Source organism: Martes martes (genome assembly GCF_963455335.1).
Source record: "Martes martes genome assembly, chromosome: 4".
Classification (NCBI taxonomy): domain Eukaryota; kingdom Metazoa; phylum Chordata; class Mammalia; order Carnivora; family Mustelidae; genus Martes; species Martes martes.
Genome location: NC_137891.1, coordinates 4509405 through 4521478, shown reverse-complemented (window position 1 = coordinate 4521478; position 12074 = coordinate 4509405). Strand labels below are relative to the sequence as shown.

The following is a 12074-nucleotide window of genomic DNA, read 5'->3' as shown; positions in this document are numbered from 1 at the left end:
GTAGGCGTCCGGCTGAAGCGCAGCTCAGGGCTCGCCGTCAGGGCGGGGGAGGCGTCTGCCCCCATCGGGCACCCGACACGGTGCCCTCCCCCGTTCCCCGCCCCTTCCTCAGACGACGCTCGCCTCCGCAGACTGATCCCGCAGTCCCTGACCCTTTGCTGCAGCGGACGGACCGGAGCAGCCGGAGCCCCTTCCTTTCCTCTTCCACAAACCTGGAGAAATACTCCCAGACCCCAGCCCAGACCACCCATCGCCGCAGGGACTGACCCCAGAAGGGGCTGCTCTGCGAGGACATGGGTGTGGGGCCTCCACTTACCTGCTGTCCTTTCTCTCCCCGCAGGCCCGGGAACCCTGGAGCACCCGGGAGACCAGCCTCTCCCTGTGGAAACAACAGGGCGCCTCTGTCCACTTGGATCTCGGCGAGGCGGCCATGCCACGCCCCAGCTGCGTACTCTCCCCCAGAGATCTCTGGCTCAGCGGGGGTGGTGCGGAAACCAAAGAGGTTCCGGAGATCCTGCTCTGGTGCGTCTCCAAGCTCCTTCTCACTTCAGTCATTCCTTCACCAGGAAACCATTCTGCCTGTCCCGGGGCTTCCTCCTCCTCCTTGTCCTCTAGGACAAAGATCACCTCCTCGCCACCTTTCCTGGCATCCCCCACGTCTGAAGAGGAGCCTCTCCTGCCCTCCCACCCACCCCGGCATGCCACTGCTCATGGCACCTGCCCCTGGCTCTTGGTTGATGTCTGTGACCCCAGCATGGCGACGGAGGCGTGGGGCATGGTGATCATCATCCGGCAAGTCAACGAGTGCGTGGGAGGGATGCAGTGAGCCCCCAGAGGAGAACAGATACACGCCTAGTGCATAATAACGACCGAATGCATTGAATGAAGAATGAAAGAATGACGCTATGAACAAACAGACCTTCTCTCCAGGTCGGCCCGCCAGGCCCTGCTCCCCAACTTCTCCCTGGAGACAGAATAACAGACAACCCATTATTTTCCGCTCACACTTGCAGAGGTGGCCGCCGTGCCCCGGCTGCCCCCCCCCCATCCCCAGCACTGGCCGGCCACAACTCTGGCTTCTCGAGCATGTGCGTTGCAGGGTTACAACCCCTGCTCTAGGCAGCAGACCCCACCCAGCAGCGGGGCTGTGGGAGCCCCAGAGTTTGGCATTTCCAGAGGGAGGGGCTCCTGCATACCCTCTCCTATCCTCTCTCACTTCCCCCAAGAAACATCTGCTAGAATCATCCTGATAGGAGTTTACACAGGTCAATCCTTTCACCCTGAATCTAAAAGCATCATGATTCGGAACAATGGGTGGTGGGGGGCGGCAAACTGTGCCTCGAAGGTCCAGCCCACTCAGAGCCGTTAGCACATGCTGTAGGGACCCCAGGTCCCATTGCTGGGGCCCACGATGAAGGAAAAGCCACTGGTGAGCGCATCCACGCTGACCGATGTCCTGTGGTTGCTGATCAAACTTTTTGGAAAACACCGGCAAACCCGTGGTTAGAGGTGGAGGAGAGATTTATTCTTCCTTTCCCGTGGTGTGTCATAATAAAGGCAGGTCTTGGGTGAAATTCTGGTAAACATCCACACTTACGTCTGAAAGCCAACCCCCAAGTATCTACTGGCTCTAGCAGATCGGATGTGGTGTTTTCCTCAACCTTTACCGCTCCTGACCTGCATTTTGCGGTCATGTTGAAGTGAGAGGCACAGGCCCAGAGACCTCCCAGGACAGCAGGCTGCTGTATTAACCAGATCCCTACAAATCACAGAGGAAAATGTGTGTGTGTGTGGTAGCGGGGAGGGACTGTAATTTCTAACCAAGGACGTGTCTTGAGAACCACTAACTTCTTGAATGACCATTTCTAACACCCACGATGCTATTGAGCAGAATGTTAGTGTAGATTTCCATAAGGAAATCCGGTTTTCTGGTAAGCAAACAGACACACAGATGAATGAATAAGCAGGTACGTTACACATAATGCATTTCCCTGTACCGTGCCAGACTCGGCTGGTGGTGAAGGCCAGCACGACCCCCTCTGGTCAGAGAGGAAGGTAAGAAAGAAAGAAAAAGTAGCCCACAGCCCTGGTGAGCATGAAGCCATTAAGCACAGGTTTGATCCTACAGCTGTGGGGCTACCAGGGGACCCAGCACTGGAGTGAGCACATATAGAAATTCTCCACGCGCTCCGATCCCCATGGATTCCCAGCGTTTACAGGCACAATTAGGAGGAACCGCTCTAACCGGAATTGTGTAAGTACCTGCCCCTCAAACTGTCACTTTAAATCTGCAAAGACGATAATACTCGGCCGTGGGAACTGCCGCTTACAGGCTGAGAAAGGCGGCGTGCGTCTGGCCGGGTTCGGAGACGTTCTGAAGAGCTTCAGAAGTGCCCCCTGGATTCGTGCCATGAACCCTACGTTGGAGGCGCGGTGCACGGAGAGGACTGGGCGGCGTCTTGAGTTCCTGATCTGTGCGCCTGCAAGCCAGCCCGTTCCCTGATGGGCTGTGAAACCCAGTGTCCAGGACTTACCTGTAATCTCTGGAGAATTTTATCTTCAGTTGGCATTTTGTCAAAAAAAGTAACAAGACCCCAAGCCAGATCCTTTTTGAGGCTACAAAGGATGTTGTAAAACTGTCCTAACGACAAAAACTCATAGTTTCGAACTTCCTAGAGCAATGTTTTAAACATATTGCCCTAGAAATTGGGCAAAAACACATGTGAGCTCGAGTAATAGGCTTTTCTCTTTGAATCTTCCAGCTGTTAGAGATCACCAGAAATATAAAACACGCAGACAGAAAGAACTCAGAAATCCCCAAGGCCACCTCTGAGCTCAGCCCAACACTCCTTGCCACCAGTGGCCGCTCCCGCAGACCCGTGCACGGAGGCGAGCCTTCTTCCAAACACCACCAGACAATGCTGGAGTTCACATGCTCGAGCCCAGGACTTGCCAGTTTATAAATCTGAGAAAACACAGCTCTTCAAATATGGCTGACACCCTAAAATCTACCAGGTCAAGTCGGCCAACCTCCACAAACGTGTGAAGTCCTTTCTGGAAAATGACAGAATTTCAACCGAGCACTAAAATGTGGCCTGAGTGCTCTCACTAAGGTTCACCACACAAACACCTGGTATGCACAGAGACTGCTCGGTAAATTACTCATTACTATATTTCAACGACTCGGGGATCAACATAGGTCTTTTTAAAACACATATGTTGGGGCACCTGGGTGGCTCAGTGGGTTAAAGCCTCTGCCTTTGGCTCAGGTCATGATCCCAGGGTCCTGGGATGGAGCCCTGCATCGGGCTCCCTGCTCAGGGGGCGCCTGCTTCCTCCTCTCTCTCTGCCTGCCTCTCTGCCTACTTGTGATCTCTGTCAAATGGATAAATAAAACCTTTAAAAAAATAAAAAAATAAAAAAAAATAAAACACATATGTTGCTTCTTAAAATAGGAAGAACAGTTTCGTAAGGGGCAATGGGGCCACTCACTGGGCACTAGTGGCCACTAAGGGGGACATGAGGCTGAGCTTCTGGCATCTGGAACCCTGATTGGGAAGTTTCCTAGTGGACCTCAGGAGGTTCTTTCCACATCTCAATCAACCTGGGTGTGCTCAGCTTTGCCGGGTGCATTTTAATCTGTGCTTTGGGTGCATTTTAATCTGCGCTTTTCCTGCTCCGTTCTCTGCTGGTCTCCTAACCAACAATCACTTCATAAAAGCAGGAGGCACAGCCAGGGCCCCGCCTCTGTCCCAGGGCACCTTCCCTGGCCAGCAAGGTGACCCGGTCCTGCCTTCCCGAGGCGCGGGTGTTGAGGCCAGGTCTGCGCTGATCTGTTGCCGGGCTGAATTTGATACCCACCCTCTGGGCAGTAAACCTTTACTGAGCACCTGCCGAGTGCCTGGCCGTGTCTGGGAACGGGGAGCAGAGGTGACAAAGACCCAGACACATGCTGCCCTTGACGAGTGCATAACCCGGAGAAGTACAGGGCACCATGGGGTAGGGGGACAGCAGCCTGGGAATCTCCGGTCCCCACAGACTCCCCTAGAGCCCCAGCACCTGTGCACATACACACCACACACATACCCCCCACATACACATGCCAGCACATACCACACACACCCCCCAGACACACACACAGGGCCTTGCACACACACATGGTCCAGCCCTCTCTCCTCGGGGCTCACTGTATTCTGAGCCCAGGGCCAAAGCTGAGATCTGAGCCCAGGACCTCAAGATAAGAGACCCTGCCACCCATGACGTGGGGTTTTGAGGGACAGCCACCTGAACCCGCACATGAGTGCCCTATCCCCGCGCGATGGAGAATGGTCTCTGCCCCTCCCACAGCCCCTGGCACCTGCTGGAGGCAGAGGGGGGCTGAACGCCACAGACCACATCAGCCAGAAGTCGGGTCAGGCATTAGGGAGCACCGGTGGGGAGGGGAGGAGGGACACAGACAGACAGACAGATGAAGAGGAGTCCCTCTTGCTCATTGCGGCCAGGACAAACCGGACAGGGACAAGTTCTTCCCAAGGCCACACCTACAGGTCTCCTGGAAACCCGCCCACCCCTGCTCCCTCCGTCCTGGGCGTGGTGGGACCCTTCCCACCAGGTGTGGCTGTCCCTGTTGGACCCCCCACCCTCAGTCCTGCCAACAGCCCCGAGATCATGGCGCTGCCAGGCCCCCGCTGATAGCCAGTGCTCACACCACCAGTTGTGGTTCACACAACCCCAAACACACCACGCAGCAGACCCCACATGGGCGGGGAGGAGGCGGGATCCGTACCCTGGGGCCGGGTTTTCCAGGCAAACCGTCTTCTCCTCTCTCTCCTGGCTGGCCCTGGAAGGAACGCACAGAGAGGTTGGCGGGAGAGCGCCGGGCTGGGGAGTCCCACTCAGCACTCGTCACAGGCTGGTCAACGCGGACAACCTCTCGTACCTCCGTGGTGCTGGCCCCTGCCCTCCGCCCCACCACGGTGACCAAAACGGCGGCTCGTACCACCTCTTAGATCCCCTGTTCCACGCCTCTGTTGTTTTATTTCACAAAAACATCACTGAGTAGAGACGGGGCTCTTCTCTCTGTCATTGAGAGACTTGGGGTACGGGAGATGTCACGTGAGCGATTTGGGGAACACAAAATACTGGGTTCACACCTTCCTTTGTCATGCAAGACATGGAAAAAAGATGACTCTTCTCCTAAACACCCACAAAATGAAGTTAAATCCATACTTATTCGGTAGTCGGTCATGAAAACGTTGACTTTCCAAGTAACTTATTGAAAGGGATGATGGATGTTCTCATAAGATGGAAAAGCTGCCTTTCACGGGCTGTTGCCTCGCACACCCAGCATACGCGTGTTTCGTAGGAAAGAATCAAGCTCACTGGTGGGAATATTTATTATGTGGTCTTGTGGCTGTTCATCTGCCATGTGTGAACTGGGAATTTGCTTCCCGACTTTATGATACTTAAACCCAGACTATTTTCTTAATGAGCCTCCTATAAGGAGCCCCACCAGAGTATTTTTTTAAAATTAAAGTCTCTTACGTTATGCGCATCCAAAAGTTGTTCCTCCCTGCAAATACGTACGTATTTCTAACGGGTTCATTTTAAAGCCTGAGAATTCCAAATCCTTCCCCAGTTACCTAAACAGAACTAAAAGGAGGGGCCCACGTCTGACCCGGCGAACCCCAACATTCCCGAGTCCCAGGCAGTCAGTGGATTTCAGCGTTCGCCAACAACCCAACATCTCTTTTCTCTGCTGTTTGGGTCCCAAACTCCCGTCACCCCCATGAACACCAACCTTGGGTCCTGGCAGGCCCGGTGCTCCATGCTGCCCGTCCTTTCCAGGTGGGCCCTGGGCACGAGGAGGAGAACAGAGCAAAACGAAAGGCATGTTTAGGGTGCACTGCACTGAGTGGCTTCTAGCCAGGAGCTGGGACATCCCTGCCTTGTGGGGGTGCTCTCTCCCAGTCCCACTGCCGTGTGTGCCCACGAGTGCTCGCTGGGGACGCCGCGGGTGACAGCGAGTGCTCGCTGGGGACTCTGTAATTGAGCAGGTGCTCCAGGTTTGGATCATCTCCCAGAGAGCGCACATCACGCCCCTGCAGGGACGTCCATATCCGTCAGTGTTCAGCAAAGCTGAGAATGCCACCACTCTAGCAATCAGCCCCTGCCTCCCGGGGGCCTGGTTCTGGTCACCCGTGGGCCTGCCGAAGGTCCAGGGACAAAGGGGGCACCACTGCTGGGCCTACACAGTTGGAGTTACTTCTTTCAACTTCTCTCCGCTATCCAGACCCCCTCCAGGGCTGTGGGCTCCGCTGGCTTCCCCACCCACTGCTCCCCGGGAGAGAGTTGGCCATAAGGAAATCCCTTCCAGTGGAGTGAGGCCTCCCTGTGCGTCATCCACAGCTCCACGAGGATGACGGTGGTCCTGTGGTGTCACAGGTCACCCCCACCACTGGGCCCTGCAGAGCGTAGGGCCCGAGCTAGGAGACACACCCTGCTTCAACAGGACGCCCAGTACTCACGTGGAGACAGGAGGACCCCTGAGCCCCAGCTTCAGGACTTAAAAGTCAGGAGAAGACCCCCAGCTCCCCAGCATCTTCTGAGTTGGGGAGTGAGGAAGTGTGATGGGACAAGAACAGGGAGAGCCCTGCCACCTGTTACTTCCGCTGTCTTCTGCACGTGTCCCATCAGGACAAGAAGCCACACTTTAAACAGCAAGGGCTTCTGAATTCGCCTCTGGGTAAGGAGACTGAGGTGGTGGCCTGGGGGAGAAGGTGCCCCAATTTGCACCCTGGCTGGGGCTCCGTAGGGGAGCCATCCCCGGAGCATGAGTTCATGGGAGGCACCACAGGAGGAAGGAGTCAGGCTGAGCACCAGGGCCTCGGTCCCCACTGCCGGGGGAGGAAAGGGCACGACAAGGGGCCAGCAGGCCTGGTGACCAGCTAGAAGGGCCTTGTCACCTTCAACGTGGACCCATGCAGGACAGGGAAGAGTGGGGGTGGGGATGCTCCGGGGCACTCACCATCGGCCCGGGGTGCCCAGGTTTTCCCGGGAAGCCGATCTCTCCAGGCAAACCCTGAGAAGGAAACCACATGGAAATGGTCAGTCTGGCCTCTTTGGAGCATCGGAACCTTTCTCCCAACGCCTTGCCTGGCACCGTCCCAGCCGTCTGGCTCTGATGAGGACACTAGGGGCGGATAAACCTCAGGGCTTCTGACTGTCCTTAGTGCGGGCCACGGTGAAGCACAGAGTTGTCCCTCTGTGTCTGGTCTGCGGTTGGGGCCAGCACATCGGCTCCCACCTGGTAGGACGGGCAAATGGCCTGGCCTCCCTCTGCTGGGTGCTGGGTCTGACCCACACCCTCCGCTCACAGGGGACCTTTCCAGCTGCACAGAAGTGTGTGTGGGGAGGAGGTGACCGGGGTCCACCGTCAGCTCCAAACCACAAACTAGTAATGGGCATCGCTAGACTAACCCCCCTCCTTCAGCGTGTCTGTCTCTAGCAGCAGCCCACTAACAGGCTGCATGAGCTCGAGGGGTATTTCACGTCACCACTCAGGGCCTAGACGCCAGAGGCTGGGGAGTGGCCGCAGAAGGAGTCTCCCTTGTTTATGCCTTTGCTCTCCTCTTGGGTGAAGGACAGACGGCCACACACCAGGTGTTTCTGACCCCACGGGCTATGAAGCCCTCCCCCAGGTACCCTGCAGAAGAAAACCAAAGCCACGCCTACCGGGGGGCCTCCAGGTCCGGGGGGTCCTGGGACACCAGGTGGTCCTGGAGGGCCCTGTAAAGAAAGAACAGGTGTGGGTTACAACCACGCATGGAGCAGCCTCTGGTGACAATATCCTGAGGAGAGGAGAAGAGAGGAGGGGGGACACGGGGACCAGGTGGGGCCTCATCTTCATAATGCTTTCTTTTTTTTTTTTTTTTAAAGATTTTATTTATTTATTTGACAGAGATCACAAGGAGGCAGAGAGGCAGGCAGAGAGAGAGGGGAAGCAGGCTCCCCACGGAGCAGAGAGCCCTATGCGGGGCTAGATCCCAGGACCCTGAGATCATGACCTGAGCCGAAGGCAGAGGCTTAACCCATGGAGCCACCCAGGCACCCCCATAATGCTTTATTTTCAAACAAAAAAGAACAAATGCAAAAGGAAAATATTCTGAAATAGAATTAGCAAAATGTTGACACCTGTCATACTTGGGTGATGGGCATGAAACTGTTACGTTGTTTACTCTTTCTGTTTAAAACACTTGAGCATTTAAAATAAACACGTGTGCCTGCATGTTTACACACACACACACACACACACACACATGCACACGCACACAGTAGATGGAGCCAGTAACAAAGATCTTGCAGGACAGCGGTTTCCCAGCTTTAGTCAGCATGGAATCCCGGGGGGTGAATGACACGGGTCTCCTGCCCCAGACCCCTGATTCTGTGGGTCTGAGGTGGGGCCACGAGCTGGGCCTCGTCAAAGTCTTCCAGATGGTTCTATGCAGACCAGTCTCGACACCCACCATACAGCTTCATTCATTCATCCCCTCCCTGGATGCTCGGGGCAGCTTCTGTGGTCAGAGACGGACGCAGGTCTGGCCCCACAAGCAGAACAGAACCGCAAGCTCTGGCTTTGTCTGCTCAGGTTCTCTCTGGGTGTGCGCTCCCTCCTTGCCCCCTTCTTCATGTCTCCACCTCTGACATGGGCTCCGGGTCCGCTGGTCTCCAGTAATCGCTCCCTCTGCCATGCTCAAGGCTGCTGTCATCGTGTTCATCCGACTCACATGCCCTCTGAGCCGGGGGCCCCTCTTGTTCCCTCCACATCTGTCACAGACACGAACCCAGGGCATGGTATACAGCAGGTGCTCAATAAATGTTTAAAGCCTCGAACCGAATTTAAGGGCCACGGAGAGGGCTGTGCGTCCAGGGAGAATGATGCCACGTCGCCACTAGAGGGCGATAAATACTAACAAGTAGCAAAGGCGGCTGCTCCCGGGGGCCATTGCCTTGTCTCCCGCTGGGGGCACGCGTGAGTCTGCAGTGGGCACAGACGTGGAATTTTGGGTGGCATCTGCACCTCGGAGTTCCCTGTAGCTGCTCAGTCCCAGCGCATTCTCTGGATGCCCCTACTCTTGTTGAGAGATGTGCGCTTGAAGGGGGCCCAACAGAACGGGACGGTGGCCTGGCCAGGGTTCTCCCTGCAGCACGTGGGTCCAGGAAGAGCACGGAGAAGCCTCGTGCCCTCACCCCTACTGCCATGCAGACCCACCACCTGGCTGCACAGCTCAGCTCTGCTCACCTCTTGGCCAAGCAAGGGCCCTGCCGGTGACACTCCCGGGACCCCCTCCAGAAGAAGGCTCACGCCGGGTGACCTGTTCATACTTCAAGAGGACCCCTGTGGTCTCATGCCCCCTCCACATCACACGGCTTCTCTGAGCCCCTTGTCTGCTAGCAATCCGGACGCATCAGCCTTCCTCCCTTCTTACACTTCCAGGACCAGTGATGGCCCCTGGAGTGTTTCATGCACTTTCAAACGAAATACTCCAAGAAGCCGGCCTCCTGGCCAGCTCACTGCTCCGACTCTGCTTCCCCTTCCTCCTCTGCTCCTTGCAAGCCCTCCTGCAGGATGCTGGGACCTCACAGCCTGCTAGAGTAAGCGGATCCCTAGTGATCATCTACTGAAAATTAAACTCCCTCGTCTGATGATGATGGACACTGAGACCCAGAGAGGGTAAGTGCCCCACCTGAGGCCACACAGCCATCATCTCAAGAATCCGCAACAGGCTGGCTGCTGCAGAGTCACCCGGAAATCTTGTCCTAAGGACCGTACCTGGACTCCTTGTTTGGACTCTGAGGCAGGTCTGGGACAAGCCCAAGGGGTCAGGGACTTTGGAAACACTCCCCCAGGGATTCTGAAGCACTGTCTGGTCTGGGAATCACTCACCTAAACTAACTCCAGGTGCACCCTAACCGTGAGAATTCTAGAAGCACAATGAGAGAAGCGGGCACCCGCGCAAGGAGGAAGTGGGAGAAGGGTGGGGGTGGGGGGAGCGGCCGCCCCCACTTGGTGCTGCCTCTGCCCTGCCCTTCACACGTTGTGTTTCATCTCTGCCTGCGAGGCGGGCGGATTCCGTCCCATTTTATACGGGAAGGACTGGAACCTGGGAGAGAAACGGAAATGCAACAAAGCAGGCGTTCAGGTGCAAGGACCCTGGTCCCTTCGTCCTCCATCCCCTGGACTCACCCCTGCAGAGTGGCTGCATAGCTTGGGAATGTGGTCCGAGCTCTCCGGTTCCAGCGCCCCCACGGACAGTGTGCTGTCCTAAAAGACTATGTGCGTATTAAGCGGCACCAGAACTGTCGACACGGGCTCAGCCATGTCTGATCCTTCTCCTTTGTAAGGACCCACAGCACCTGGTCATGGCTACACACACAGTAGGGGCTTAATAATGGCCTCCTTGTCTGATGCCGTGAACTTGGGAAAAAGCAAAAGCCCCCACGGTCATTAAACTCAAGAACTGCGGTGGCCGTTGACAGAAGCTGAAGCTAGAAACAGTGTAGACAGCGGACAGAGGGTCTGGGCAACGGTTGCCAGGTGGGGCCACAGGAAGGGCGCAGGCCATTCGCCAACGGCCTCCTCTCACGGACAAGGAGCATCCTGTAAGTCCAGGGGGGAAACGCGTGGTCGGGAAGGAGCCAACAGTCAGGACCCGACATCAGCCCGCCGGCCGCTGGTGCCCCGGGAGAACAGACTCTGTCCTCGGTCGGCCCTCGGTCACGGTGGGCACAGAAAGGAGCGTGAGGAGAAGCGAGCTACCGTGAATGACCTGCAGGGACGCTGACCTGGAGGGGAGTCGCGCAGGGCCACCTCGAGCCCACTCCCTCCTCGGCCTTCTTCGGGACACCCGGCAGGCGTTCATGCATCCTTGACCCTCACACCGTCTCTGACCAAGGGCAGAATTTCCTGCCCGCTCTTCTGGTGTTCGAATTAAAGATCATCGATCAGGTTACTCGAAACTAAACTATTTGACTATTAATACCTTTGTTGTGGGGAGCCTGGGTGGCTCCGTTGTTAAGCATCTGCATTCAGCTCAGGTCATGATCCCGGGGTCCTGGGATCGAGCCCCGCAGCAGGCTCCCTGCTCGGCGGGAAGCCTGCTTCTCCCTCTCCCACTCCCCCTGCTTGTGTCCCCTCTCTCGCTGTGTCTCTCTCTGTCAAATAAATAAATACAATCTTTTATAAAAAAAATTACCTTTGTTGGTAGCAGAAATGATGGTATAAAGAGATTAAAAATTAGGTTTTGGGTTTCGGGGGCCCTGGGCCCTATGCTGGGTCGCCTCACACTCCCTCTACAGACATGAGCAACGTTCTTCTTCCCTGTGCCTCTGCCCCACAGCCGGAAGAGAAAGGCTGGAGGCCCTGTTCCCAGCACAGCGTGGATTCGCAAAGGCGCGTGTGCAAGCCCAGCACACGAGAGGTTGCACACGTGGTCCTCCACTCTCTTTTCCTGTTCCCATTAATAAAAATACACACCCAGCTCATCTCGTCATTACCGAGAGTGACATGTGAGACAACAGGTCCAAATGCCAATAACACAATGATGACGTTCTGTTACAACAACGAAGTCGTAACTACTGACAAAAACGAACCACTCAGTCTAATTAGTATTAATGATACAGCGTTTGATCCTTCTAATATGATGGTGGCAAAGCCGCTCCTTAATGTGCTTCCTAATGACAATGATGGCACATAAACCACCGATTACCCAGATTATCATTAATAAAGGAACGGCAGATAGTTATTCCCACGAACCACCTAGATCCAACCGGCAGAGATTCGTGACGGTGGAAGGGATTTGAAGATGCATGGAAATTACTTGCACCAATTAGCATGGCCCTCACACAGCTTGTGTGGTTTGGAAACATTGGCTTTTGGGGAGCGTTGTTCATACTTTGTGCCCCCTCCCCCTCAGGTTGGGGCTCCCAGGGACAAAGCCGTAATGAGTACCTACCTCGGCAGATTTCTGTGCAGAGTCCTGGGCCCACAGGCCCACCCGGCCACCCATCTCTGG

General features: G+C 55.8%; 1 protein-coding gene across 1 annotated transcript in view; it reads right to left on the bottom strand.

Moving 5' to 3' along the window:
* The window catches only part of COL22A1 (collagen type XXII alpha 1 chain), a gene marked incomplete at its 5' end in the record, with an annotated part of 228133 nt that overhangs the window by 105258 nt on the left and 110801 nt on the right, over window positions 1–12074 (bottom strand). The window contains 6 exons of the mRNA XM_080800193.1: window positions 317–379; window positions 920–964; window positions 4787–4840; window positions 5801–5854; window positions 7028–7081; window positions 7735–7788. Coding sequence (XP_080656319.1) covers window positions 317–379; window positions 920–964; window positions 4787–4840; window positions 5801–5854; window positions 7028–7081; window positions 7735–7788 — 324 coding nt within the window. The remainder of the gene's footprint in view (window positions 1–316; window positions 380–919; window positions 965–4786; window positions 4841–5800; window positions 5855–7027; window positions 7082–7734; window positions 7789–12074) is intronic.